The sequence below is a fragment of the Triticum aestivum genome, chromosome 6D, assembly GCF_018294505.1.
Source record: "Triticum aestivum cultivar Chinese Spring chromosome 6D, IWGSC CS RefSeq v2.1, whole genome shotgun sequence".
Taxonomy (NCBI): Eukaryota; Viridiplantae; Streptophyta; class Magnoliopsida; order Poales; family Poaceae; genus Triticum; species Triticum aestivum.
Genome location: NC_057811.1, coordinates 386,705,783 through 386,731,857, shown reverse-complemented (window position 1 = coordinate 386,731,857; position 26,075 = coordinate 386,705,783). Strand labels below are relative to the sequence as shown.

General features: G+C 49.1%; 2 protein-coding genes across 3 annotated transcripts; one reads left to right on the top strand and one right to left on the bottom strand.

Annotated features, from left to right (window-relative positions):
* The first annotated feature begins 242 nt into the window (after positions 1 to 242).
* LOC123145273 (diacylglycerol O-acyltransferase 2D) lies at positions 243 to 3,118 on the top strand. Its single transcript, XM_044564645.1, has 9 exons — positions 243 to 821; positions 915 to 989; positions 1,079 to 1,164; positions 1,327 to 1,433; positions 1,552 to 1,707; positions 1,804 to 1,890; positions 2,052 to 2,149; positions 2,282 to 2,369; positions 2,707 to 3,118. Exons 1-9 carry the CDS (start codon positions 643 to 645, stop codon positions 2,806 to 2,808), a joined length of 978 nt encoding a protein of 325 aa, XP_044420580.1. The 5' UTR covers positions 243 to 642; the 3' UTR covers positions 2,809 to 3,118.
* Positions 3,119 to 3,285: 167 nt separating this feature from the next.
* LOC123145274 (RNA-binding protein 24-B) lies at positions 3,286 to 6,931 on the bottom strand. 2 transcript variants are annotated; one of them, XM_044564646.1, is made up of 8 exons: positions 6,529 to 6,931; positions 6,275 to 6,398; positions 5,795 to 5,927; positions 5,129 to 5,165; positions 4,799 to 5,039; positions 4,438 to 4,558; positions 4,259 to 4,352; positions 3,286 to 4,038 (listed from the first exon to the last, which is right to left on the bottom strand). In XM_044564646.1, the coding sequence occupies exons 1-6, from the start codon at positions 6,772 to 6,774 to the stop codon at positions 4,479 to 4,481; spliced, it is 861 nt and encodes a 286-aa protein (XP_044420581.1). In that variant the 5' UTR covers positions 6,775 to 6,931; the 3' UTR covers positions 3,286 to 4,038; positions 4,259 to 4,352; positions 4,438 to 4,478. The 2 variants fall into 2 exon arrangements, with proteins under 2 accessions (XP_044420581.1, XP_044420582.1); XM_044564647.1 differs by having other exon boundaries at positions 4,438 to 4,555.
* Between the last annotated feature and the right edge of the window lie 19,144 nt (positions 6,932 to 26,075).

The following is a 26,075-nucleotide window of genomic DNA, read 5'->3' as shown; positions in this document are numbered from 1 at the left end:
AAATTAAACTTGCTATGTCCGATTTATGATCTATGATGTATGCTATGTTGAATTTATCTATGTTTTACTTCGATCTTGTTGTGTGGACTTGCATGAGTTTAGAGTTCGGCTACACGGGGGACGACTGCAGACATGGCCAAATGAAGTATGATCGGACGCTGTAGCTGTACACGGACACGTGTCTGGATGCGTCGAGGACATATAGGCTGTATATATGCTCTTGATACTTCTGATGAAATAAACGCCCGAACCATCCCGACGACGCAAAAGAGTCAACAGCCCCGAAGGGGACGCGCGGGACGGGGCAGGGACGCACCGCTCGCACGGCACCCGGCTGGAAGAAAGAAGAAGAGTCCGCACGGATCCGCCCCGGCCGCGTGGGCGGGCACGCCACGATCCGACGGCTCGCGCCGACGATTGGCACGGCACCGGCAAACGCAAAGCAGGCAATCAGGCTGGCAGGAAAAAGGATCGACACACGGCCGTGGGCGACTCCGCCCGCACACCCCCGCGCCACGGACAAAACCACTACCACCGGAGAAGGGGGCAAGCGCGCGCGACGCGACGCACACGGGAGAACGAAGCCCCCGCTCCCTTCCTCTGCTCCCTCCTCCCCGCCCCGGCGTCGACGCTCCCGGCGGGATGGGCGCCGGGAATGGCCTGAGCAAGGCGGCGCCCGACGGGACCACGGTGTTCAGGGCCACGGCCTACTCGCCGCTGCGCACCACGCTGGCGCTGGCGCTCTGGCTGGGGGCCATCCACTTCAACGTCCTCCTCCTCATCGCCTCCCTCTTCCTCCTCCCCCGCCGCGTCGCCGCCATGTCCGTCCACTGATCGTCTGATCCACTCCCCCCGCCCTCCTCCTTTTGCCGGTTAATCGTAATCACCCCTCTTAGCTCCTTGCGATGGTGCAGGGTGCTCGGCACGCAGCTCTTCTTCATGCTCCTGCCCCTCAATGACAAGAGCAGGCTGGGGCGCAAGATCGCCAGGTTCGCCTCCTTCCTCCTCCCCCTTTAGGTTCCTCGTCCGTGCATTGCCGTTGCTGCCTGGATCTCACATTCGGTGGACGACTCCGCAGATTCATAAGCAAGTACGTCGTCGGGTACTTCCCCGTCACTCTACATGTGGAGGACTACAAGGCTTTCGACCCCAAAAGAGCTTACGGTGAGCTTCCTTCCATGGACGCATTCTTGGATCAGCGTATCTACCCCTTTTTTGGGCCTGCTAAAATAAAAGGGTGAAGTAAAAGTTGAGCAGGAAAGATTGGAGCCTGCCTTTTTTGTGCAGAGCCGCCCGATTTGTAATTTTACTGTTGTGTGTTTGCAGTGTTCGGTTATGAACCGCATTCTGTTCTGCCCATCGGCCTTGGGGCCCTCCTGGACCTTGTTGGATTCATGCCATTACCGAAGACCAAGGTTCTTGCAAGCACCGCGGTGAGGAACCCTCTCATTACCTTCCTAAATGTGCATTGTCGATGTCTGATTGAATTCAGTCTTTCAGTAAGCCGTTAGTAGGTGTGCTCTTAATTGGTGAATGTTTGGTTGGTGTTAGGTGTTCTACACTCCGTTCTTGAGGCAGATATGGACGTGGTTGGGATTGGTTCCAGCTTCTAGAAAGAATTTCTACTCCTACCTTCGAGCCGGTTATACCTGCATCGTAGTGCCCGGAGGTGTACAGGAGATGCTTCACATGGATCATGATTCGGAGGTTTGCGGCGTTGTTCTTCTTCTTGCATAGTCATTGATGACATGTTGTTATCAGTCAATTTATGCCGTAATGACTAACAATTCTTGCAATTTTCAGGTTGCCTTTCTGAAATCAAGGAAAGGTTTTGTTAAGATCGCTATGGAGACTGGTTCTCCTTTAGTCCCGGTTTTCTGCTTCGGACAGGTAATGCCACCTCTTCTGCCACATGATATGCAATACTTGCAGTATCCTTGATTTCCTGCATGGGTGCATAATAAATGTTATGTTGATGGAAGTGGATGGGTTGCTGACTTGAACAGGCCACCTAACTTTGAAATGAATATATTTGTGCTATTGTCTATTAGAGCCTTGTGTACAAGTGGTGGAGGCCAGGTGGCAAGTTGATTGTGAAGATTGCTAGAGCAATTAAATTTACTCCAATTATTTTCTTTGGGAAATACGGGTAATGCTCTCGAGTGCATATATCCTCTTTTTGGTATATTTCCACTGATCTGATTTGCATAAATGCCAAATAATTTGGATTCAGAATTTATATTGGCATTCATGAGTTTACATATGTAAATTTGTAATGCAGGACTCCCATCCCTTTCGCGACACCACTTCATCTGGTTGTTGGAAGACCAATCGAGGTTCAGAAAAATCCTCAGCCTACATATGATGAGGTGAGAATCATTCTTGGCGTTTTAGCATTCGGCCCAAAAATTTTTTGAGCAAATGTTAGATGTGATTTTGCTATTAAACAGAACTGGAAAACAGATAGTTAAGCACCCAAGGCCAAAATCTGGTGTTCGTTTTTGTCATTCTGGACCAAAGCCTTAGTTGCTCGATAGGGACATCATTTTATAGATCTGTTTAGAGTATGAATGTATGACTTTATCATGTCGGTTTCTTTGCAACTGTGGAAACAAGTTTTGAAACCATGTTCTTGTTTAATATCCTAACATGCCTTTTTTGTTCTTGAAACGGAGGCAAAATACTAACATGCCTTGGTGTTGACAGATAAACGAGGTACATGAACAATTTGTGGTTGCGATGCAAGAACTATTCGAAAAGTACAAGACAAAAGCTGGATATGACAAACTCGAATTGAGAGTTCTATGATGGCCGTTCCAACATCCAGATATAGGATCTTTCAAAGTTGCGTTTACAGGGTTCAGTAGCATTCAAACTGGAGTGTGTTTATGTCAAGCCTTCGCCAGGGTTCAGTAGCTCTGAATGTGTAGGAAATCCCAGCAGCCAGAATGACATGCTCACCTGGCCTTGCAAAACACATAAAATGTAAAAATTGTATACATTTGCGTGCTCATAAAGCGCTCAAGAGCTAAGACATAGGATGTACCGATTGTATATTTGTTTGCTCATAAAGCACTGAGTTTCTTCACATTCATGTAAGATATGTTGGTTCCATTCAGGCGGGGCAGAAAGTATCAAACGTGACAACATGTATACATAACCCCAGCTAGAGGGTACACATACCACATGGACATTGTTCACAAACTATTTTTCTTGAGTTAACACACAGCTCAATTGTACCAACAGTACATCTTTTCATGCCACCAAGTTCATGAAAATCCATTATGACAGGCACCCAATCACTGGACTCAGAGCAGATGGATTTATTATTATTCAAGTACAACAAGACTCCGATCTTGGAGCTACCAAGCTCAGGGCATCATGAATCTAAATTAGAACTTCTGGGACATATTACAAAACAACAGTGGTTCTTGAACCGACACCAACTGTAACACGGATCAAAATGCACCTTGATCTGATCAATAATTGTGTAATAACGCAGAGAAGCTCTAAGGGGAAATTGGTACAGACGCAGGACCATCTCCGGCCACCCTTTGGGCAAACTGAACATCCTGCTTACGGTCAAGCGGAGCATTGTAAATCCATAATGTGGCTATCAATAGGCCTAGTGCCAAACCAGAGTGATAGATCATGACACTGACTTTTGCTTGTGCAAGACTCAAACTTTGCGACACTAAAGCACACTAACTTGGCGACTCTTCAGATGGATACTCATCTCAGTGCCATCAAATCGTGACTCATCCCTGATTCTTAAGAGTGCCATCATGACTAATCCCCTTGGATTAGTCAAACTTACAGGGTGCTGGACTCCATTCCAGCATCCACCATATATCCATGACTTGTCAGATACAGAATCAATAATGCTGTATCTAGACATCGACGATCACAGTCCCCCACCAGGACAGGATTTTAACCAAGCCAAACTGATAAGAGCAGCCGTCGCTCTTGCGATACCGCCCCATCCATCGGGACAGTTCATGATCTCCAGGTACATATGTCAACCATGATAAGGACAACCTGTAGAGTTACATCCCAAAAGTTACTATCAATGAGTAAGAATCAAGTTGCAGGAGCTAAACCAGCATCAACAAAACTAGAATCTGTGTAACAGTTGTATTGATGAACAGACCAAAGTCACGCAAGCATGCTCAAATGGGCCCAGTAAGGAGACAATTATCCAAGTGCACTTACGCACTAATAGATTAATGCAAGGATGATTGCTTGATACAATACATACCTTATGAATACAAGGATGATTTTTTTCCAGGTAAGAACAAGTGCTGCAAATACAGCAGCACTGTTCTTTTAGTCCTGCTGCAAACTAAAGTTACCTGGCACGAACAAAAAAATCTAGTGTCAGTTACAGCTAGACAGTCAAAACGCAAACAAGATAACAACAATCCAGAGAAAGCAAACCTCAAGGTATAAATTGTTGGGTGCATAGTTCAGCTTGCTCTTTAGTCTGAACCACTAGCTTGTGTAAACTGAGGTGAGTGGGCTGGTACAACTAAGTGTGGATGGGAGGGAACCGGTGCTGCTACAAAAGCCAAATAAAACATACATCTTCATAAGGGCAAATAGCATGCCAGAAAAGATTCAGGAAGAAAAATGGAAAATTATATTTATGTTAGCATAATAATTCAGAGTGGAAGCATATGTTGCTTAGTGAATGCAGTTGGATCTTTAAACCATGTCTGAGTTTATTTGGAAGGCTCTTTCTTTATGATGGAAAAGAAGGCCTAACAAATAGTGGAAATGTGATCTGGAGAAAGCTTACCTACTAAAAAGGGAGCCTGAATGGTGGGACGATTTGTTGGGGATGAATTAATTAAGTTTGACCCAGTGAGATGCACAAATTGATTTCCTGGCATACTGTAACCATGCATCATCGGATAGCCGTTGCCCCCACCAGAAATGGATGGGCTCAATTGGCTAAATGGTTGGTTAGCAGTATTTGCTGCAGCTGAGACACCGTAAACTGGAACATATTGCTGACCAACATATGGGTTTAATGTACCCTGCAAAGAGACATTTTTTTAGAATATGTTAATCTTTAGTATGACTTATGTTCCACAAGAATATTTAAGTTTACATGTCACACTTTAACCTGTGGATAGATGTAGTCGGTGCCATATGCGGAGTAACTGCAAAAAAGAAGAAAATGAACTGAATGTACTTCTTATGGCTTCCAAACAGTGATATGTTGCTCCATGAACACAAACCATTTTGATGATTTGATCATTTTCGAAGGGACTGGGGAAAGAGTAGGAGTGGACGTATGATAGATGGCTAACGAGGGATAAGCATATGCAGAATCTACACAATTTGGGCAAATCAAATACATCTGATCATACTTTTGTGCCCAAGTGATACATGGTGATGGGGAATTGGGAAAAAAACTAGACAATATCTTGCAGCGTATGGTTGCATTCTAATCGTTTACATGTTTATTAAATCAAGTACCTTGGTAGTTAAAAATCAGCAAAAGAAATGCGATCTATTTAAATTTTGCAAATTCAAGGGTATAAACATGAACAAATTATATTGAAAAATGGTGAGGAATCGGCCTAAAAAGAACATGAAAGTCGTGAACAGACAATCTAGGAACAAGATGGAACTTCTAAATACGTCGTCTTATATGCCAGTTTGATAGCATCATCGATACATCGTCAACCCACTGAATTTTCTTAAAGCTTGCGTTTTAAAACAAGTTGTAATGTGTGTTTGTCAAAAAAAAAAAAAGTTGTATTGTATGTTCTGGAAATCATCTTACCTGTATTGTGGAACCGGAAATCCCTGGTACTGGTAGTACCCAAGCGGAAGGGGTCGGTGCTGACCATAACCACCTACATAAATGCCCCTTGGGACAGGAACACCAAAGTAGGAGCCAGCTGATCGTGGCCGCCCTATATAGAATGCATGTTTTCAGAACACGTGCATATACCACATAAACAACCTTTTGGTAAGCAAACCCTAGCCTTTTCCTACCCATAGTTGAATTGTTGATTTGCTTTGCAACATGATGGGGGTTATTTCTTTGTTGAAAAATGATGGGGGTTATTTGAATTTACTCATGTTATAACTTTTGCTAGGGAAGACTCATGGTAGACCTAATTGATTTAGGCTGCACGAGACAGCATCAGTAAGCAACAACTATGCTACATTAACTTGCAAACAATAGCACTTCGATAAAGTGGTCTCAAAATGAGCGTACAAGCTAGTCCAAATAGGTAGTATTAGAAGAGAATAATACCGAGGGGTGTGGAAGGCTGGGCGCGACCTAGCGACGCCAGGTTACAGTTGGCCCGCCTGCCATCGATGACCGGCGACGGTTCCTCGCAGGCCTTGGTGGCCGCCTCGGCATCGCGGAACGTCACCTGCGGAGACGACCATGAAACTCGTAAACAATCCAGCACTGCTACAGCGCTTCCAGGAAGACTAACAGGTGGAACCAGAATTCGACAGCAGCGAAACAGTGGAGGAGGAGGAGGAGGGGCGGGCACTGACGAAGCCGTATCCTTTGGAGCGGCCGGAGTGGCGGTCGGTGATGACGACGGCCTCGAGGATGTCCCCGAAGCGCTCGTAGAAGCGGCGGAGCCTCTCGCTGGTGGTCTCCCAGGCGAGGCCCCCGACGAAGAGCTTGGTGTGGGTGGTGTCCCCGAAGGGCGAGGCGGGCAGGTGCAGCCCCGAGCTGGAGCTGGACGCCGACGCCGACCCGGACGCCGACCCCGCGTGGTGCTGGTGCAGGGCCATCCGGGAGGCGCGAGCGGATCGGCGGGATTCCTTGGCGTGGGTCGGAGGGGATCTTCGGTCGCCGCGATTCCGGTGCTGCCTCCTGGCGGCGGCGAGAGGGGATTGGGGAGAATCGGGGGCGGAGTGGGAGAAAAAAAAGTGGGGACGACGAGGGGAAAGTGGGTTGTGATTGGGGCGGGGGCGGGGTTTTGGCGTCCGGTTGGCGCCTCCTCCCCTGCTACTGCTCCGGGGACCCACAGCTCACAAAGATGAGCCAACGACTCAGACTTTTTCGAATGGAAAACGCGGCTCGGCTGATCGCGAAATTCAGATGCGGTACAGTAGCATCAATTTTTTTATGAGTATATTATTCATCCTCGAACTCTTCTTTTTTGGAAAAACTTCCGATATATTCATCTTCAATTATGATAGTATAGCGAATACTAGACATAATAAAAATTACATCAAGATCCGTAGAGCACTTAGCGACGACTATAAGCACTGAAGCGAGCTGAAGGCACGCCGCTGTCATCGCCCCTCCCTCGCCGGAGCCGGACAAACGTTGTTGTAGTAGACAGTTGGGAAGTCGTCGTGCTAAGGCCCCATAGAACCAGCGCACCAGAACAGCACCCGCCACAAATGAAGGATGTAGATCAAAAGAATCCAACCTGAAGACACACGAACGAAGGCAAACGACGAACAGATCCGAGCAAATCCACCAAAGATAGATCCGCTGGAGACTGTTAAACAGATTAGGGTTTGGAACAATGCTCGATACCCTTGGTGGGTACGGCTGTCATATATTTATAAGAGGGAACCGTACAAATACAGTTATGTTACAACACGTATATCTAATATATACTTAGTCTAACACCCTCCCTCAATCTTAACTATGTCCTGAAACACTCAGAAGGTTAAGATTGCGACGACATCCTTCAAAAGAAGGCAAGGGCAAGGGTTTAGTGAAAATATCAGCAAGCTGATCCTTCGAAGAAACAAACTTAATCTGAAGGAGCTTCTGAGCAACACGTTCCCTCACAAAATGATAGTCAACTTCGATGTGCTTCGTTCGGGCATGAAATACTGGATTGGATGAAAGGTATGTTGCACCGATGTTATCACACCAAAGAACAGGCGGCTGAGTTGGGGAGACCTTCAACTCTCAAAGCAATGACTGCACCCACATGATCTCAGCTGTGGCATTAGCAACAGCTTTGTACTCAGCTTCGGTACTACTCCGAGACACCGTAGCTTGCTTGCGAGCTTGCCAGGCGATCAAGTTAGGCCCAAAGAACACAGCATGTCCCCCCGTGGATCGCCGATCATCAGGACAACCAGCCCAGTCGACATCAGAAAATGCTGAGATCAGTCCAGAACGCGCAGGCTGAAGATGGAGACCATATGAACCAGTGTGACGAACATAACGCAAGATGCGCTTAACAGCTGACCAGTGAGAATCACGTGGTGTATGAAGATACTGGCACACACGGTTAACTGCAAATGATATGTCTGGTCGAGTAATGAGCAAGTACTGCAGTCCACCCACAATGCTGCGGTACTCTGTGGCATCCTCAGGAGCAAGCAAGTCACCAGCAAGAGCTGTCAGTTTGTCTGTAGCAGACATGGGAGTCGTAGCAGACTTGCACTGCAACATACCGGCACGACGCAGGAGATCCTGAGAGTACTGCTTCTGAGTAAGAGTCAAGCCACCATCAGAATGAAGAACCTCTAGGCCCAGAAAATAATGCAATCTCCCAAGATCCTTAACAGCAAACTCAGCACCAAGAGAGGACACAAGCCGATCTGTAGCAGAAGCAGACGAACTGACAAGGATGATGTCATCAACATATACCAGAATGTACATAGTCACCTCAGGTCGCTGTAGAATAAACAGAGACGTGTCTGCTGTAGAAGGAACAAACCCATGCGCACGAAGAGCAGCGCCAAGACGGGCATGCCACGCACGCGGGGCCTGCTTCAAACCGTAGAGAGCTTTGACAAGGCGACATAAATGATGTGGCTGAGCAGGGTCAACAAAACCTGGCGGCTGACGCATATAAACCTCTTCTTCCAGAACTCCATGGAGAAAGGCATTCTGAACATCAAGTTGTCGAAGCGACCATCCGCGAGTAACAGCCAAAGAGAGAAGAACACGAATAGTAGTTGGTTTAATAACAGGACTGAATGTGTCTTCATAATCAATGCCATACCGTTGTTTGAACCCCTTGGCAACCAGGCGTGCCTTGTACCTCTCAATAGAGTCATCAGCATGTTTCTTCACCTTGAATACCCATTTAGAGTCAATGATATTAACACCAGATGGAGGTGAAACAAGACGCCAAGTGTTGTTTCTTTGAAGGGCATGAATCTCCTGCTCCATCGCAGCACGCCAATGCGGGATGCCAAGCGCCGCTTGAAAATGTTGTGGTTCAGTCGTAGGGTCAGCCTCAGCATGCGCCACACAGGCCGCAAGCCACGCGACAGTGCCGTCAGTGCGCTTCTTCGGTTGGAAGATGCCACTTTTGCTGCGAGTATGGGGACGCAGGACGACAGGCGGAGGTGGCGCTGGAGCTGCCATGCCAGAGGAGCCACTATCCATCAGCGGCGAGGAGGACGCACCGGCGGGCGAGTCAACAGGCGCATCCGGTGGCACGGTCAGGGTCGGCGAAGACAGACCAGGCGTGATCGGCGTCGACGGACCAGGCGACGAAGACTCGGTGACCTACGAGGCCTCCGGCTCAGGGGAGAGCGCCGCGGGTCCAGCCGGCCCGGCCGACAGCTCCGCAGGTTCGGCCGGCCCAGGCGACAGCGAGGCCGCTGGCCCCGGCGACTTGGTCACCCCGTCGGATCCTCGTGCATGGGGCATGCACGCGTGATCGACGTCGGGGTCAAGTGGGGTAGTGGTGGGGGCAGCCTCGTCGAGCGCCTCATCCGGCGTAGCAGCAACTGGCGTGGTTGTGGCCATATCATCATCCAGAAGCTCAAGTCGAGCGCCTCGTCCAGTCCCTGCACCATGGTTAGGCAACAACAGAGGAGAATATGCAGCATCCACAAATTGATCAGGCAAAACTGGAAAAGAGTGCAACTCAGTGACGGGAGTATCGGTGGGTGATGTGAGCGTGGAAAACGGGAAGACAGTCTCATCGAACACAACATCACGAGAAATGTAAACACGATTTGACGGGATGTGAAGACACTTGTAACCTTTGTGGAGAGGACTGTACCCAAGAAACACACATTGTTTAGATCGATACTCAAGTTTATGCTTATTGTACGGACGAAGATGCGGCCAACACGCACAGCCGAACACTTTGAGGAGGGAGTAATCTGGAGTTTCATTAAGCAACACTTCGAGTGGAGACTTCATGTGAAGGCGTCGTGTGGGAATCCTGTTTATCAAAAAACAGGCAGTAACAAAAGCATCGCTCCAGAACCGAAACGGGACAGAGGCATGTGCAAGAAGTGTCAGGCCAGTTTCAACTATGTGACGGTGTTTGCGCTCAGCTGCACCGTTCTGCTGATGTGTATGAGGACAAGACACATGGTGTGAGATGCCAAGCTTCTGAAAGAAGGTGTTAAGATTACGATACTCACCCCCCCCAGTCTGACTGAACATGGATAATTTTGTGCTTAAGCAATCGTTCAACATGTGCTTGAAATTGCATAAAGACATGAAACACATCAGATTTGCGCTTAATAAGATAAATCCAAGTAAAGCGACTGAAAGCATCGATGAAACTGACATAATAGTTGTGACCACTAACAGAAGTTTGGGCATAGCCCCACACGTCTGAAAACACAAGTTCAAGAGGAGCCGTGACAACACGACTTGATACAGAAAAAGGCAACTGATGACTCTTGCCTTGTTGACAAGCATCACACACTAGAAACTCCTTATTACTCGACTCAACAGGAAGATGATGGCGATGAAGCACATGGCGCACAATGGGAGTAGCAGGGTGGCCAAGGCGAGAGTGCCACTGCGACGACGACACCCGAACACCACTGAAAACTTGAGAGACTCGTGGCACATCAAGTGCGTATAAGCCGTCGCGAGCTCGACCACTAAGAAGAACGTCCCTCGTGTCCCGGTCCTTAACAAAAAAATGGAAAGGGTGAAACTCAACAAACACATTGTTGTCACGAGTTAATTTAGGAACCGAGAGTAAACTACGTGTGACTGAGGGAACACGAAGGACATCAAGCAGATGCAAGGTTTTAGTGGTACGTGAAAGAAGAGACGCCTGACCAACATGTGAGATGGGCATACCTGATCCATTGGCCGTGCGGACCTGATCGTGACCGGTGTAGGGCTGGCGAGTGGCCAGCTTGTCAAGCTGACTCGTCAAATGGTCCGTAGCGCCCGTATCCATGTACCAGGCAGGATCCACCGAGTATGAAGGAGTGAACCCGGGATCCGGTGTAGCGAGAGCAGCTTGCTTCTCATTGCCCTTCCCATTGTTCCCAATGCCAAGAAAATCTCGTTTAAAGCGACGATGGCAGCGAGACGCCAAGTGCCCCTCGATGCCGCAGAGTTGACACTCAACCCCACCACCACATGCCTCGCAGTGGAGCCGCTTGCGGCCAGCCGTCGGAGGTGGAGCGGGCGGACGGGGCTGGTTTCCTGAGGTCGGCGGCGCCTTCTGCTTGGCACCGCGGGCGCCCCCGCGGAGAGCAGCGTTCGCAGAAGGGCCCTCCGTGTAGACGCCAACGGAGCGGCGAGCAGCGAGCCTCTGTTCGGTGTTGAGAAGGCGTGCATAGAGATCGCGAGGCGGCATCGGTGTGTCACGTCCATTAATGTTTTCAACGAGAGAATCATAGTCCTCATCAAGCCCATTGAGAATGAACGAAGTAAACTCCTCATCACGAAGAGGCTTCCCAATAGACGACAGTGTATCAGCCAAACTTTTGACCTTGTTGAAGAAGGCCGTGACGGAGAGGTCATTTTTCTTGACCTCACCCAGCTGGTTACGAATGGCAGAGGAACGGGCCAGCGACTGCGAGGAAAAGTTGGAGTCGAGCGTGGCCCATGCATCCCTCGACGTCGTGGCAAAGACCACCATGCCGGCCACGGAGGGTGTGAGCAAGGACTGAATGGCACTCAGAACAGCTTGATCCTGAGCGATCCACCGACGATGAGCAGGGTTGGACACCATGACGGAGCCACCAGCGGCCGAGGGCACCGGAACCATGGCCGGGGGACACGGCAGCGTACCATCGACATACCCCTCAAGTTAGTGACTACGCATCAGCGGCAACACCTGAGCGCGCCACAGGAGGTAGTTGTCAGCAGAGAGCTTCACCGTCACTAGGTGAGCGAAGTGGAAAGGTCCTGGTTCAGCCACCGATGCGGAGAGCTGCGAGTCGTACGTCGGAGGAGCACTGTACGGAATCAGCGCATCGGCCGACGGAGACGGACGGTAGTGTTGGTGATGACCGTAGGGCGCCGTATGAGGTACGCCGTAGGGCTGCAGCGACGCGACGTACGGCACATGGGCAGCATAGGGCGCGCCATACGGCGCCTCGTAGGGCACCGTGGAGGACGAAGCATACGACGGCGGCGCGACGTATGGCGCTGGATACGGCCCGCCGAAGGGCACCTGGACAGAGGCACCATGGGGACCGGAAGACGGCGGCGCAGCATGCGATGGAATCCCGACGTAAGGCGGCGGCGCAGCGTGCGATGGAATCCCGCCGTAAGAAGCATCGCGCTGCGCACACGCGTCAACAACTCCATCATACGGGCGAGCGGAGGCTGGATCGTGGGGCAGTTGCATGCGACTGTAGTAGTCTGATGGATCGCGAGGCAAGCCATGTTGCATGCGATCGCGGGGCAACTCATCACGAACGAGCGGCGGCTGGGCAGCGGGCAATCGGGGCGCTGGAGGGCGCGATCCTGATGTGGCCGGACGGGCCCAGGCAAGCGGGGTTGACGCCATGAACGGCGACTCCGTTGCCAAGGTTGACGGAGGCGGCACGACGGCGGAGGCCGACGCGGCGGCAGCAGAGGAAGCGGAAGCACGGCGCGGATCGAACGCGTCGTCTGATACCATGTTAGACAGATTAGGGTTTGGAACAATGCTCGATACCCTTGGTGGGTACGGCTGTCATATATTTATAAGAGGGAACCGTACAAATACAGTTATGTTACAACACGTATATCTAATATATACTTAGTCTAACAGAGACACACCTCCACACGCCCACCGATGATGCTAGACGCATCACCGGAACGGGGCTAGGCGGGGAGACCTTTATTCCATCCTTAGGGAGCTGCCGCCGTCTCGCCTTTCTGAGAAGGACACAGACCCTAACAAAGCTCGAAAAAAATCTAAAAACGGAGCCCTCCCATCGGCAAGGGTCGAGATCCACTCCGTCTCCATGGCCCTAAGGCCACCGGAGACGGGACGAGACGGATCGGCGCCGACGCCGACAGGAGGCAGAGAACCCTAGCTTTTTGGAGGCGGCGGCTGGCTAGGAAGACCGTGGCGGGGTTGTCTTCCTCGAACTCTTTCAAGTATAGAAATAGTCTCTCAACTCCGAAACCACTAAAACTCAGTCCCTCAACTTTTTAAACCGGATACTTTTCGTCCCTCGTAACACTTACAGTGGTTTTAGTATGACGTGACCCGGTTTTGACTAAAACCGTCCACATGGCCTGGTTTTGACCGTCACGTCACTTAAGTGGCTGAGGGCCTCGTTGCCTCTCTCTCCCGCATTCACTCGATCCCCTTTATCTCACAAGCCCTAGAGCAGCGGCGGCGGTCGGAAGTGGAGCATGGCCCGGTGGAGATTCACGTGCGTCGGTTGCTGGCTGGGCAGGGCGGTGGCTGTGCGGTGGCGGCTAGCTGGGCAAGGAGGCGGCAACAATGACTTAGGCTGGTGGTTGGCTATGCAGGGCGGCGCCAGCGATCAGGCGGGGGTCCCACAGTGAGTCCCTCGGCTGGCATGCAGATGGCAACGTCGGCCAGTTCAAGTCGCTCACGCGAGTCTTCTTGTTCTTCACCATCGATCCCTCCCGGTCGCTTGTCCCCCATCCCATACCGTGAGGGGCCGTTGGATTATCAATTGGCGGTGGAGTGTGAGTGTGGCAACAAGGCAACTAGATGGATATCATGGAGCGATGCTGATCCTGGAAGAAGGGATTTGAAATGTATGCGAGACCAGGTGCACTTAGTCATCTGATCGTGAATGAGAGAAGGAGGATCGAGAGAACGCGAGGGAGGGAGAGCCGGCGGGTACACTCAGTCGCTTAAGTGACGTGGCAGTCAAACCAGGTTACGTGGACGGTTTTACTCAAAACCAGGTCCACGTCATATTAAAACCACTACAAGTGTTATGAGGGACGAAAAGTATCCAGTTTAAATAGTTGAGGGACTGGATTTTAATGATTTTGAAGTTGAGGGATGATTTCTATAGTTTGGATAGAGTTGAAGGACAAAAATATACTTATCTTTTCTTTTTGGATTCAATAACTTCTGAACGACCAATATTCTATCGTCCCGTCCCGAACGTGCTCAGCGCCATTGGATTTTTTGCACATATCGTAAAGAAACTAGGGGCTCCACGTCACGTCTTGTCCTTGTTCAGTGAAACAGGCGTCGTCCCCGAACACCCTCAACCGCACACTCCTCTTATCCCTTTCCTTTTACCCCACCGCCCGTTCTCACTTTCTCCCAGTCTCGTCCCCTTTCCCCTCCGCCGACCAGCGCAACATTCCCCGCGACGCACCCCGCCACCACTCCCCAGTGACGAGCTCCTACAAATCCACCGGCGTGCTTACCTCAACACCCTACTGGCATTGCGCGCCCCACACCACCCTCCCGGCGTAGCGTGCCCCGCGCCCCGCTGTGATGCGGCCCTCAACACTCCGGCGACACGGCTGCACAACACCCTGCGATGGCGACCTCGGACGGCGAGGCTGAGTGGCCTATGGCGGATTGGTGCTGGGCGAGGCAGAGTGGGCTATGGCAGCCGCCGCTCGCGGCGGCGGTCATGGTGGAGAAGCATTGGTGGGCGACGCGGAGCGGGCTAGGGCGACCGAGTTGTGCTGGGCAGTGCGCAGAGACGGGGAGGACGCCGTTGTGCCCCGCCGCCGTCGCGTGATCCGACGAGAGGCTCTGGGCAACTGAAGAATGCGGGAGGGCTCCGCATCGACGACGACGACCTTTGCGCATCTGCCGCTTCCTGACGCGTTGGTCACAACCGCGAGCTCCCATCTGTCTCCTGCATGGGTCCGACCTGAGCACGTCTGCAGCAGCTATTGTATGCTCATTGGGGTAGAATTAGACGACAACAGAGGAGGTCGAGGACCGGGACCTAGCTCGAGCTTGACCATTACGGTGGCTCACTGCACTGAAGGAAATATGCCCTGGAGGCAATAATAAAGTTGTTATTTATATTTCCTTATATCATGATAAATGTTTATTATTCATGCTAGAATTGTACTAACCGGAAAATTAGTACATGTGTGAATACATAGACAAACGGAGTGTCCCTAGTATGCCTCAGCTTGACTAGCTCGTTAATCAAAGATGGTTAGGTTTCCTGACCATAGACATGTGTTGTCATTTGATGAATGGGATCACATCATTAAAGAATGATGTGATGGACAAGACCCACCCGTTAGCTTAGCATAATGATCGTTTAGTTTTATTGATATTGCTTTCTTCATGACTTATACATGTTCCTCTGACTATGAGATTATGCAACTCTCGAATACCGGAGGAACACCTTGTGTGCTATCAAACATCACAACGTAACTGGGTGATTATAAAGATGCTCTACAGGTGTCTCTGATGGTGTTTGTTGATTTGGCATAGATCGAGATTAGGATTTGTCACTCCATGTATCAGAGAGGTATCTCTGGGTCCTCTTGGTAATGCACATCACTATAAGCCTTGCAAGCAATGTGACTAATGAGTTAGTTACGGGATGATGCATTACGGAACGAGTAAAGAGAATTGCCCGTAACGAGATTGAACTAGGTATGATGATACCGACGATCGAATCTCGGGCAAGTAACATACCGATGACAAAGGGAATGACGTATGTTGTTATGCGGTTTGACCGATAAAGATCTTCATAGAATATGTAGGAACCAATATGAGCATCCAGGTTCCGCTATTGGTTATTAACCGGAGATGTGTCCCGGTCATGTCTACATAGTTCTTGAACCCGTAGGGTCCGCAAGCTTAACGATCGACGACGATTTGTATTATGAGTTATGTGATTTGATGACTGTTGGGGATATAACTATTGGGTATGAACCGCCCAGGAAGGGCCGGGTTATACCACTGGCGGCTTACCGATGAAGATGGTGGATCATACGAGCCTGGTGACGGCCCAAGACCCAGAGGAGACTTACGGCCCAGGTGGATGAACTGCCATGTATGAATGACTTGTATTGTAAGGCAGACGTAGTTAGTCACTGAGCCGGACACATTGTATAAGCCAGCCGGGACTCCATAAGCCGCCGGGCGTCAACCTGTGTATATAAAGGGATGACCCGACGGTGGTTTAGGACAAGAGACAACATATCGAGAACTAGGTCAAGCGTATTCGCTCCCTGGTAATCGAAGCCCTAGCAATACAATCCCAAACTGGAGTAGGTCTTTACCTTCATCGTAAGGGGTCGAACCAGTATAAACTCTCTGTGTCCTTTGTCCCGTTTAACCCCTTTAAGCTAACCTAGTTGTGATGGCCCTGTGACTAAGTCCTTCAGCTAGGACATATGCCGTGACAATTCCACGACAGTTGGCGCCCACCGTGGGGCCAGCGCATGGTGGTTTCGAGTTCTTAAAGGACAGCTTCGAAGGGATCAAAGGATATGTTGTGGGCCGGATGACCAAGAGTCGTCGCGGCAAGCTCTACATCGACGACGCGGGCTAGGGCCCCGAGGCCGGCTCAATCGAGTACGGGTACCGGGTCTCCTTTGGCGGAATCCACATCTTATCGACAAGATCGGCGAACCGGGCCCTGAGCCGGACATCTGCACCGACGTCATCGAGACGGCTTAGCATGCACGACCCGCCCAGGTTCAACCTGCCATGAAGCGTGCCTTTGTTGGCTTCACCCATGGGACGGAATTTGAAGGAGGATCCGTATCTGGAGGTAAGACGACCATCTACTTTGATGGTGAATCATCCACCGGCGAGACTAATTCATTATATCAACTGCAAGACGGCCGGCTTGGGGGCTGTTCCGATGGTGACAGTATTCCGGACCCCTACGAGCCGTCGAATAGGGTCGCGATCTTCATGGCCGGTACATAACCGATGCTTGGTTCGACAACCGCTACAGCTATGACCTCTGGTTCAATGGCTACAGCGGCTGGTGCTGGCGGTTCTGCACGCCCGCCGGTTCAAATTCTCATAGAGTTATTGGAGGCCCTGGCGACTTTGATGGGGGTGGAGGTAACCCTGGACAACCAGGAACATCACAAGGTGGATCTGGCGAAGTTACGAGATGAGATAGCTCAAGCCAAGGGAGAGCTAGCGGCTGAAAACGCTAGGATGGCTACAGAGCGGGCTGTTTTGGATGCTCAGGCACAACGGATCCAAGCAGATTCCTTCCGGCTTACGTTAGATCAGAATGCTTCAAACGGGGTCATGAGGAGGAGGCACATGAGTCATCTACCCCTGGTTTATGAGCCGAGGAACCTCTTTAACACGCCCGGAGCAGGGACCAGTGACCTGCCGGTGGTGAACCGGGTGGTCGAAGTACCTGGGGCTGGAGCGCCGGTTCAGCCACGTGTGGTGGACCCGCCACGTTTGAATAATACTCCGCCTCAGCGTATTCTGACGCCTCCGGGTCATTATTCCAACCCATTGGACAATATGATTGCTGCGGCAACGCGATTGGCGGCTCTACCGATCGAAGGCGAGTCTCCGACGACGATAGAGACTCGAAGGGCCAGAGAACTTCTTCAGACAGCTGTGGCTCAGTAGGCAGCTTATTCTTACAGTCGCGAGCGGATTCACTCAACCCCCCGTCCAAGTCAGAGTTATAGCAGGCACATTGACTCACCAGCAGTCTCAAGCAGTGAACAATGTCGTAACCAGCCTCGCGGGCATGATCCGGCGCGTGTGATAGCAATGCTTAGGCTTTGGTGGATCAGGCCAGAGCTCGTCGGGAGGCCGAACTGGCGGCTCAGCAAGTAGCTCATTCAGTATTCGCCTGTTTATCCGTCAACTTCGGTGGAGGCAGGCGTGACTTCTAGGACCTTGGGTGTGCTCTGTTTAGTGCCGGCTCTACGTAATGAGCGTTTACCCAAGGATTTCAAGGGTCCTCGCAAAGTGCCTAATTACACAGCAGATCAACCCCCTGAAGCTTGGATTGAAAGTTATGAGATGGCCATGGAAATGATGGATGTTAGCGATGCCACATGTGCTAAGTATTTCACCATGATGTTGGACGGATCGGCTCGTACTTGGTTGAAAGGGCTGCCCGCCAACTCCATCGGGTCATGGGCGGAGCTGAAGGCCCGTTTCATCCAAAATTCAAAGACACATGCAAGCAGCTGATGTCAATCCTGGATTTAGATTCTTTTGTCCAAGGTGAGGGCGAGTCAACAACCCACTGGGTGCGCCGGATCTCGACTATTATACACTCGTCAGACAGCATCAACGTCGGTTCAGCGGTTTTGATGTTGGAGAAAAATTGTCGTTTCCTCCCTCTCAAGCAGAAGCTTGGATGGCTTAAGCGCCACTGCAGTGACATGGGGGAGCTCATGGTGGCTCTTGTCAAGTATGCCAACTCTGACAGTACCAAGGACCCCGAGTCTGATGATGAAAAGCCGGGAAACGAAAAGAAGAGCGGCAACATGAAAGGGTAGAAGTATAACCCGGCAAGCCATGGTGGTAATGCTAAGCGTAAGGCCGATGGTAATTTTGACTTTGTGGCTAACACCAGTGCGCAAAATAATAATCAGCGTCGCAAGGGAAGGCCGGCCCGGCCTGGAGGATCGAGAGTCAACCTCGAAGCGATAATGAATTAGCCTTGTCCGAGGCACGGTACACGCGAGAAGTCGGCCACTCATTTATGGAAGGATTGCTATATCATGAAGGAGTTCAAAGCTTCCGATCTTTTTCAGAACAACCATGGCCCGAATGGCAGCTCAGGATCCGGCTCTCACGGTTCGGGTTATGGTGGTGGCGGTTGGAATACCAGTTTCCAAGGCCAAGGCAATCAGGGTGGTTATAGTCAACAGTCTGGTCAGGGGAATCAGCAGCAGCAGTCTGGTTATCAGAGTAACCCGAAGCAGTTGAGTAGTGGGCAGTACCATGTTTTCACCACAAGTTTATGCAAGCGGGATAAAAGCTTCATAAAAGGGCAGTGAATGCAGTTGAACCGACGATTCCCCGTTACTTACGGTGGTGTGAGCACCCTATTCTTTGGAGCCGTGAGGATCACCCGCCCTGGGTTGATAATCCGGGTCATTTGGCTCTGGTGGTGGCGCCTCAGGTTGGAGGGTACAGATTTACTAAGGTACTCATGGACGGAGGCAGTAGCATCAATATCTTGTATCATGAAACTTTTCGTCGCATGAGCTTGACTGACAAAGATCTTAAGCCGTCGAACACTGTTTTTCATGGCGTAGTGCCTGGTAAGTCGGCATATCCGATGGGCAAAATATCTTTGGAAGTTGCTTTTGGAGATGATTGATAGCTCTCTGACTATAGCGCCAGAAAAGCTCCTGTCTGCTAGGACTACATCGGTATTTCCCCAAAGAGGAAGGGATGATGCAGCACAGCGACGGTAGGTATTTCCCTCAGTGAAGAAACCAAGGTTATCGAACCAGTAGGAGAACCAAGCAACACAATGTAAACAACACCTGCACACAAATAACAACACCTCGCAACCCGACGTGTTAAGGGGGTTGTCAATCCCTTTCGGGTAACAATGCCAGAAAATTGTAGTAGATTTAAATAATAGATCGCAAATAAAATAAAGTGCAGAAAAGTATTTTTGTATTTTTGGTTTAATAGATCTGAATAAAAATGCAAAGGAAAAGTAGGTCGCAAGCAAATATATGAGGAAGAAGACCCGGGGGCCGTAGGTTTCACTAATGGCTTTTCTCAAGAAAGATAGCAAACGGCGGGTAAACAAATTACTGTTGGGCAACTGATAGAACCTCAAATAATTATGACGATATCCAGGCAATGTTCAACGTCTGGCGGGTCGTATTGCGGCTTTGAGCCGGTTCATAAGCCGGTTGGGTGAGAAGGCCATCCCCCTATACCAGATGATGAAGAAGACAAATCACTTTGTGTGGAGCGATGCTGCTGATCAGGCGTTTGAGGCTTTGAAGAAACAATTGGCTGAGCCATCGGTTCTTGCTGCTCCTATTGATAAGGAGCCTTTGCTGTTATATGTGGCTGCCAACAGCCGGGCTGTCAGCGTGGCGATTGTGGTGGAAAGGAAGGAGTCAGGCAAGGAATATCCGGTTCAGCGGCCGGTTTACTACATCAGTGAAGTGCTCATTGAGTCCAAGCAGAGGTATCCGCATTGGCAGAAGCTTGTATATGGGGTGTTCATGGCTAGTCGAAAGCTTAAGCAATATTTCCTGGCTCATCCTATCATTGTGGTTAGTTCTGCTCCTTTAGGAGACATTATTCAAAATAGATAAGCCACAGGTCGGGTAGCCAAGGAGGCCACTGAGCTCGGACCCCATGGTCTGAAGTATATGCCTCGCCAGCCATCAAGTCTCAAGCACTTGATTTCATAAATGATTGGACAGAGTTGCAGGCGCCTGAGGAGAAGCCGGATAGCACATGTTGGACTATTCACTTCGATGGCTCTAGACAGTTGGAAGGCTTGGGGGCTGGAGTTGTTTTAACTTCCCCATGAGGTGATAAATTTTGTTATGTTTTAAGGTTGATGTTCCCTTGTACTAACAATGCAACTGAGTATGAAGCCTTGCTCCATGGTCTTCAGATGGCTAAGGAGATGAATCTAAGCCAGGTGAGATGTTTTGGTGACTCGGACTTGGTGGCTCAGCAAGTTTCAGGCACTTGGGATTCTAAGGACCCGCTCATGGTGGCTTATCGCCACGAGGTTGATGCTATTGCTGGTCACTTCAAAGGTTATCAAGTAGAACATGTTGATCGCAGGAAAAATGAGGCAGCTGATGCTTTGAGCCGGTTAGGGTCCCAGCGTAAGCCGATGCCACCTAACACTTTCCTGGATATCTTGCATAACCCTTGAGTCAAATTGCCTACAGAGGAAGATCTCGCTATTCCTGACCCGGACACAACCGGTGGTGGCTCTTCATACTATTCCGGATTGGACGGTCCCATATTTGGCTTATATGACCAGGGGAGAGTTACCTGAAGATGAAACTTTGGCCAGGCAGATAACCCGGTGGTCTAAGTCAATGACTATTGTCAATGGAGAGTTGCATCATCGCAGTGTCACAGGGGCGTTTCAATGTTGTGTTTCTCCTGAGGAAGGTTGTGAGATCTGACGAGACATTCATGAGGGAGATTGTGGTCATCATGCCGACTCTAAGTCTCTCTTAGCCAAGGCTTTCCGTCATGGTTTTTATTGGCTGACAGCTCATGCTGACGTAGAGGATTTGGTTAGTAAATGTGATGGATGTCAGAAATTCTCACGACGAGCTCATGTGCCGGCTCAAGAATTGAGGATGATTCCAATTTCTTGGCCATTTGCGGTCTGGGGGCTTGATATGGTTGGACCTTTCAAAAGGTCCAAGGATAAAAAGACCCGCCTTTTGGTGGCGGTTGACAAATTTACCAAGTGGGTTGAAGCAGAGCCGGTTAGTAAGTGTGATGCGGTGACGGCGGTTCAATTCATCAAAAAGGTGATTTTCCGTTTTGGTTTTCCCCACAGCATTATAACTGACAATGGCACTAATCTGTCCAAGGGTGCTATGAAAGAGTTTTGTCAGCGAGAGCATGTTCGACTTGATGTATCATCAATGGCTCACCCTCAGTCCAATGGTCAAGCTGAGGGCCAATCAAGAAATCTTGAAAGGCATCATGCCTCGGCTTATGGTCCCTTTGCAGAGGACGCCGGGTTGTTGGGTGGAGGAGTTACCCTCAGTGCTATGGAGCATCAATACCACCCCCAACAGAACGACGAGTTACACGCCTTTCTTCATGGTTTACGGAGCAGAGGCGGTTCTGCCTAGTGACATCCGTCACGACTCGCCCTGAGTGGCGGCTTATGTTGAAGCTGACAGTGAAAAGGCACGTCAGGATGCACTTGACCAGTTGGATGAGGAGCGTGACCTTGCAACGCCTCGTTCGGCGATTTACCAGCAAGATCTGTGCCGTTATCACAGCCGCCGGGTTAGAACCAGGACCTTTCAAGAGGGTGACTTGGTGCTCCGGCTTATCTAGGATCAAACTGATATGCACAAGCTATGCCCACCTTGGGAAGGGCCCTTTGTAGTCAGCAAGAATTTAAACAATGGGTCATACTACCTTATCGATGTTCGAGACCACAAGGACTTACGCACTTCGGAGGAGGAGACCCACCGGCCGTGGAATATTGCTCATCTTCGGCCTTACTACACCTGAGCCACCGGCTCTTGTAATGTACATATTTTGACAATGTATACACTACAAAAAATACACTTCTGTGATGATATGTGTTTGTCACAGTAGGTCGTGTTTTTTGTCATGCATGTACATCCATGACAAATTTATGACAGAATCAAGATAGTCATACCTATGCTGTCGTAGAAGTGTTCCATGACATTACCAAAATTATCATCACGGAAGTGTCCACTTCCATGACGATAAATCGCGCATCACAGAAGTGCTTTCGTCAAGGGTGACCGACACATGGCATCCACCGTAACGGAACGCCATTGAGCTATCGGGTCCGGTTTTGGATCTGATAACCCGTTAATAGCCCCGACCAATGGGGATTTTCCACGTGTAAAATCATCATTGGCTGGAGGAAACACGTGTCGGCTCACTGTTGGGACAAATGTCATCCACTCATTGGACCCAAAGCGCCTATGACCCGTCGACACGTGGCACGGCCCAACAGAGGCCCATTCCTGTGAAAAGGCTGGCCCGTTTGACTTGGTCAAAAGGTGGCAGGCCGGCCCACGGCAAGCATGTTAACGGCCTGTTCGCATATAGCCCATTTACAGCCCGCTAACCCAGGGCCCGTTTACGGCCTATCCGAATTAGGCCCAGTAGCGTCATCTGGGTCGTCCAATATAATTCCAGCCTGTTTTAACTTCCGGCCCATGTATGGCCCATGACGTCTTTTGGCCCATCTGAGGCCCTTAGTAACCCTCAACCCGTTAATGGCCCGTGGTAAAACTGGCCCGTAATGAACAGTGTATCACTTTATACCCATTAACGACCCATTATTCCGTTGGGCCGTTTCCAGCCCATGTTATCTTTCGGCCTTCTCAGGGCCCATTTATTCTTGGGCTCATTTCCAGCATTCAGTTACTTACGGCCCGTTACTGTCATTTTCTGCTTGTGGGCCAAATTCAGCCCGTGCATACAGTCGACCCGTTTGTGGCCCGTTAATACGTTGGGCCGTTTTCATAGCATCATCAAATACGGCCGATTAATGACGACCCATTATGGTCGACCCATGAACGAACGATTCCAACTCTAGCCCGTTTACGGCCATAAAGCGGTATGTTATTGGCCCATGTTTGGGCAATCGATCATACGGCTCGTAGAAGGCCCATTGATAATACGGCCCGTAGAAGGCCCATTGATGATACGGCTCGTAGAAGGCCCATTGTTTCTACGCCCCGTAGAAGGTCCATTGTTTCTACGGCCCGTAGAAGGCCCAGTGTCACTACAGTAAATATGTAGCCCATGGTTATTATGGCCTAGTTTAAAAAAAAGGTTATTGCGGCCACTAGCAAACCGCGGAAAAAGAATAGCACTGACTACAAGCAAACAAATAAACAAGACAACAAGGAAATAAATAAGCAAGCAACTTACGCTAGGCTATCACGGCTATTACACATATTACATCCACTGGGCATCAAAGTTCGCCACCAGTGCAAATATAGGGAACAAAGCAGCATATCATATACACTAGTTGTCAAAGTTGGCGACCAGTGCAAGTAAACGCCGCAGCAAAACATGTCCAGAACTGAAACCACTTCAGAAGATCTCAAGAAACAATATCCTGGGTACCCATAATGCTGGCAAGATGCTTAGCAAGCTTATTAACTTTCTCTTGTTTGGCGCTTAAATCCTCCAGCGCTTGCTGTTGCACCAGAAAGTATGCATCTGAATTCTGCAGGGACTTCCTCAGTCCTTCAGCTTCCTGTCGCAACACATCTGATCGATGTCTTTCAACTTGAAGCTGAGACTCAAGAAGACGAACTGATTCAGGCAGCGAGTTCGAAGAGCTTGGCCAGCAGTAGTGGCCAGTAACTCGAACACTACATCAAGACAGGACTTCTGGGTTGTCTCACTATCGTCAAGGTAGTTTTTATCAGCTTTCTTGAAGACCAACAGGGATGTCTCACTATCTTGAACCTTATCTGCATTACTTCCTTCACCATTGCATAACGGGGTACTGTTCTCCAATATTTTGTCCGCATTCTAAAAGAGAAACAAGCAGATACATCACAGGTTTACCATGTTGTATATGAAACTCATTTTGGTAAATCAGTTCAGTAGTAAAGTGCACAGGATAACAACATGAAACAAACATATATCTATGTACCATGGTCAGTTTATGGTCTATATCATTCTAGTTTTTGTTGCCAAATCAAGATAGAGACACAGTTCAAATAATATTTGTTCAAGACAAAGCAGAATAGACAGAATATAAGTGTGGGAAACTATAGAGACACTTGTAATGTGCATGACATGAGAACATAACTGTTTATTCAATTGAAACTAAAATCAATATAGAGCAAGTTACAACAGCAAACCAGTTAATGAAACAAGTTTAAAACATACCTGTTGCGCCATTGGAGTTTCAATTCCAACCTTCAAATTTGAAAATAATTGGTCTGAGTAAATACAGTGATGCAAGAGCAAAGGAGTATGAACCATAGCTACAGAACCTGACCTGAGAACAATTCTTCTTCTCCTTTAAGCGTTGAGTTGGGATTCGGAGTGGTGGTCCTCGTGCTTTGGGCACTGCAGTTCCCTTACTAACTGCTCGTGTTTGGGTGCTCTGTGGTGGAGACAGTGCTGTGTCAACTGGAACTGGGTTACTATCTGTTGGGGTTGGGGTTAGAAGGGGTGTAGCTGCGTTCTCTGTCCAACTGGGTAGGGGTACAATCTGTGAGAGTCTGGGTTATGTGTGGTGGGGCTGGTTCTTGGGCAAGTACAACCATGGTTCTATCTGCATCAACTGGTAGCACTATCTTTTCTGAAGACCGTGTTGTTACTCCCTTAGATACTGCCATCACCCTCTCCAATTCAAATGGCTGATAAACAAGAAAAGTAATTGAATGTACAAACATTGTATGATAGACAGGTGCAATTGATAGTGGGGAATAAGAGAGGGCATGAAATACTTCACATTTATGTTGTCTAACCAAACAGGATAGCATGACACAATTTCACATATATGATGGCTAACTAAACAGGATAGCATGATACAATTTCACATTATGATGGCTATCTAAAAAAGATTGAAAGACATAGTTCAAAATATGATGACTATGTAAACAGGATGACATGATATAACTATATAATTTGTTTATTAAATAGGTTGGCATACCATAATTCACATACATGCCGCCTATGGGAACATGATAGCATGATATAATTCCCGGATAGAATGACATAATTCAAAATATGATGACTGTAAACACTAAACAGGATGAGATGATATAACTATATGATGTCCTAATTAAATGGGTTGCCATGCCATAATTCAGATAGATGTTGTGTATGTAAACATGATGGCATGATATAATTAAAATATATGATTTATATAGTAAGCAAGTAAGCAGATGGCAATCCATATATGATGTAAAAACTAAGCAATGCAAGACAACATGCATGACATGGGTAATATAACCCTGCCAAGTTTGAGCATAGACCTCAGGGGGGAAATAGGACTGGTCATCAGTCTCTGAATCCTCCTCTGAGGAGCTCTCTGTATCCAGCAAGATGTCTGCTTCAGCAGGTAGCATTGTCTGCTCTGAATACCTTGTTTTCACTCCAGATACTTCCATCACCGCTTCAAATGGCTGATGCACAGGAAGAGTAGTTGAATATACAAACGTTGTCGACAAATGGAACACGTAATACAAAAAAATAATAGCATGATATAATTCACATACATGATAATTGGTTCAACAGCATGGCATTGCATAATTCACATATATAATTGTTGGGAAT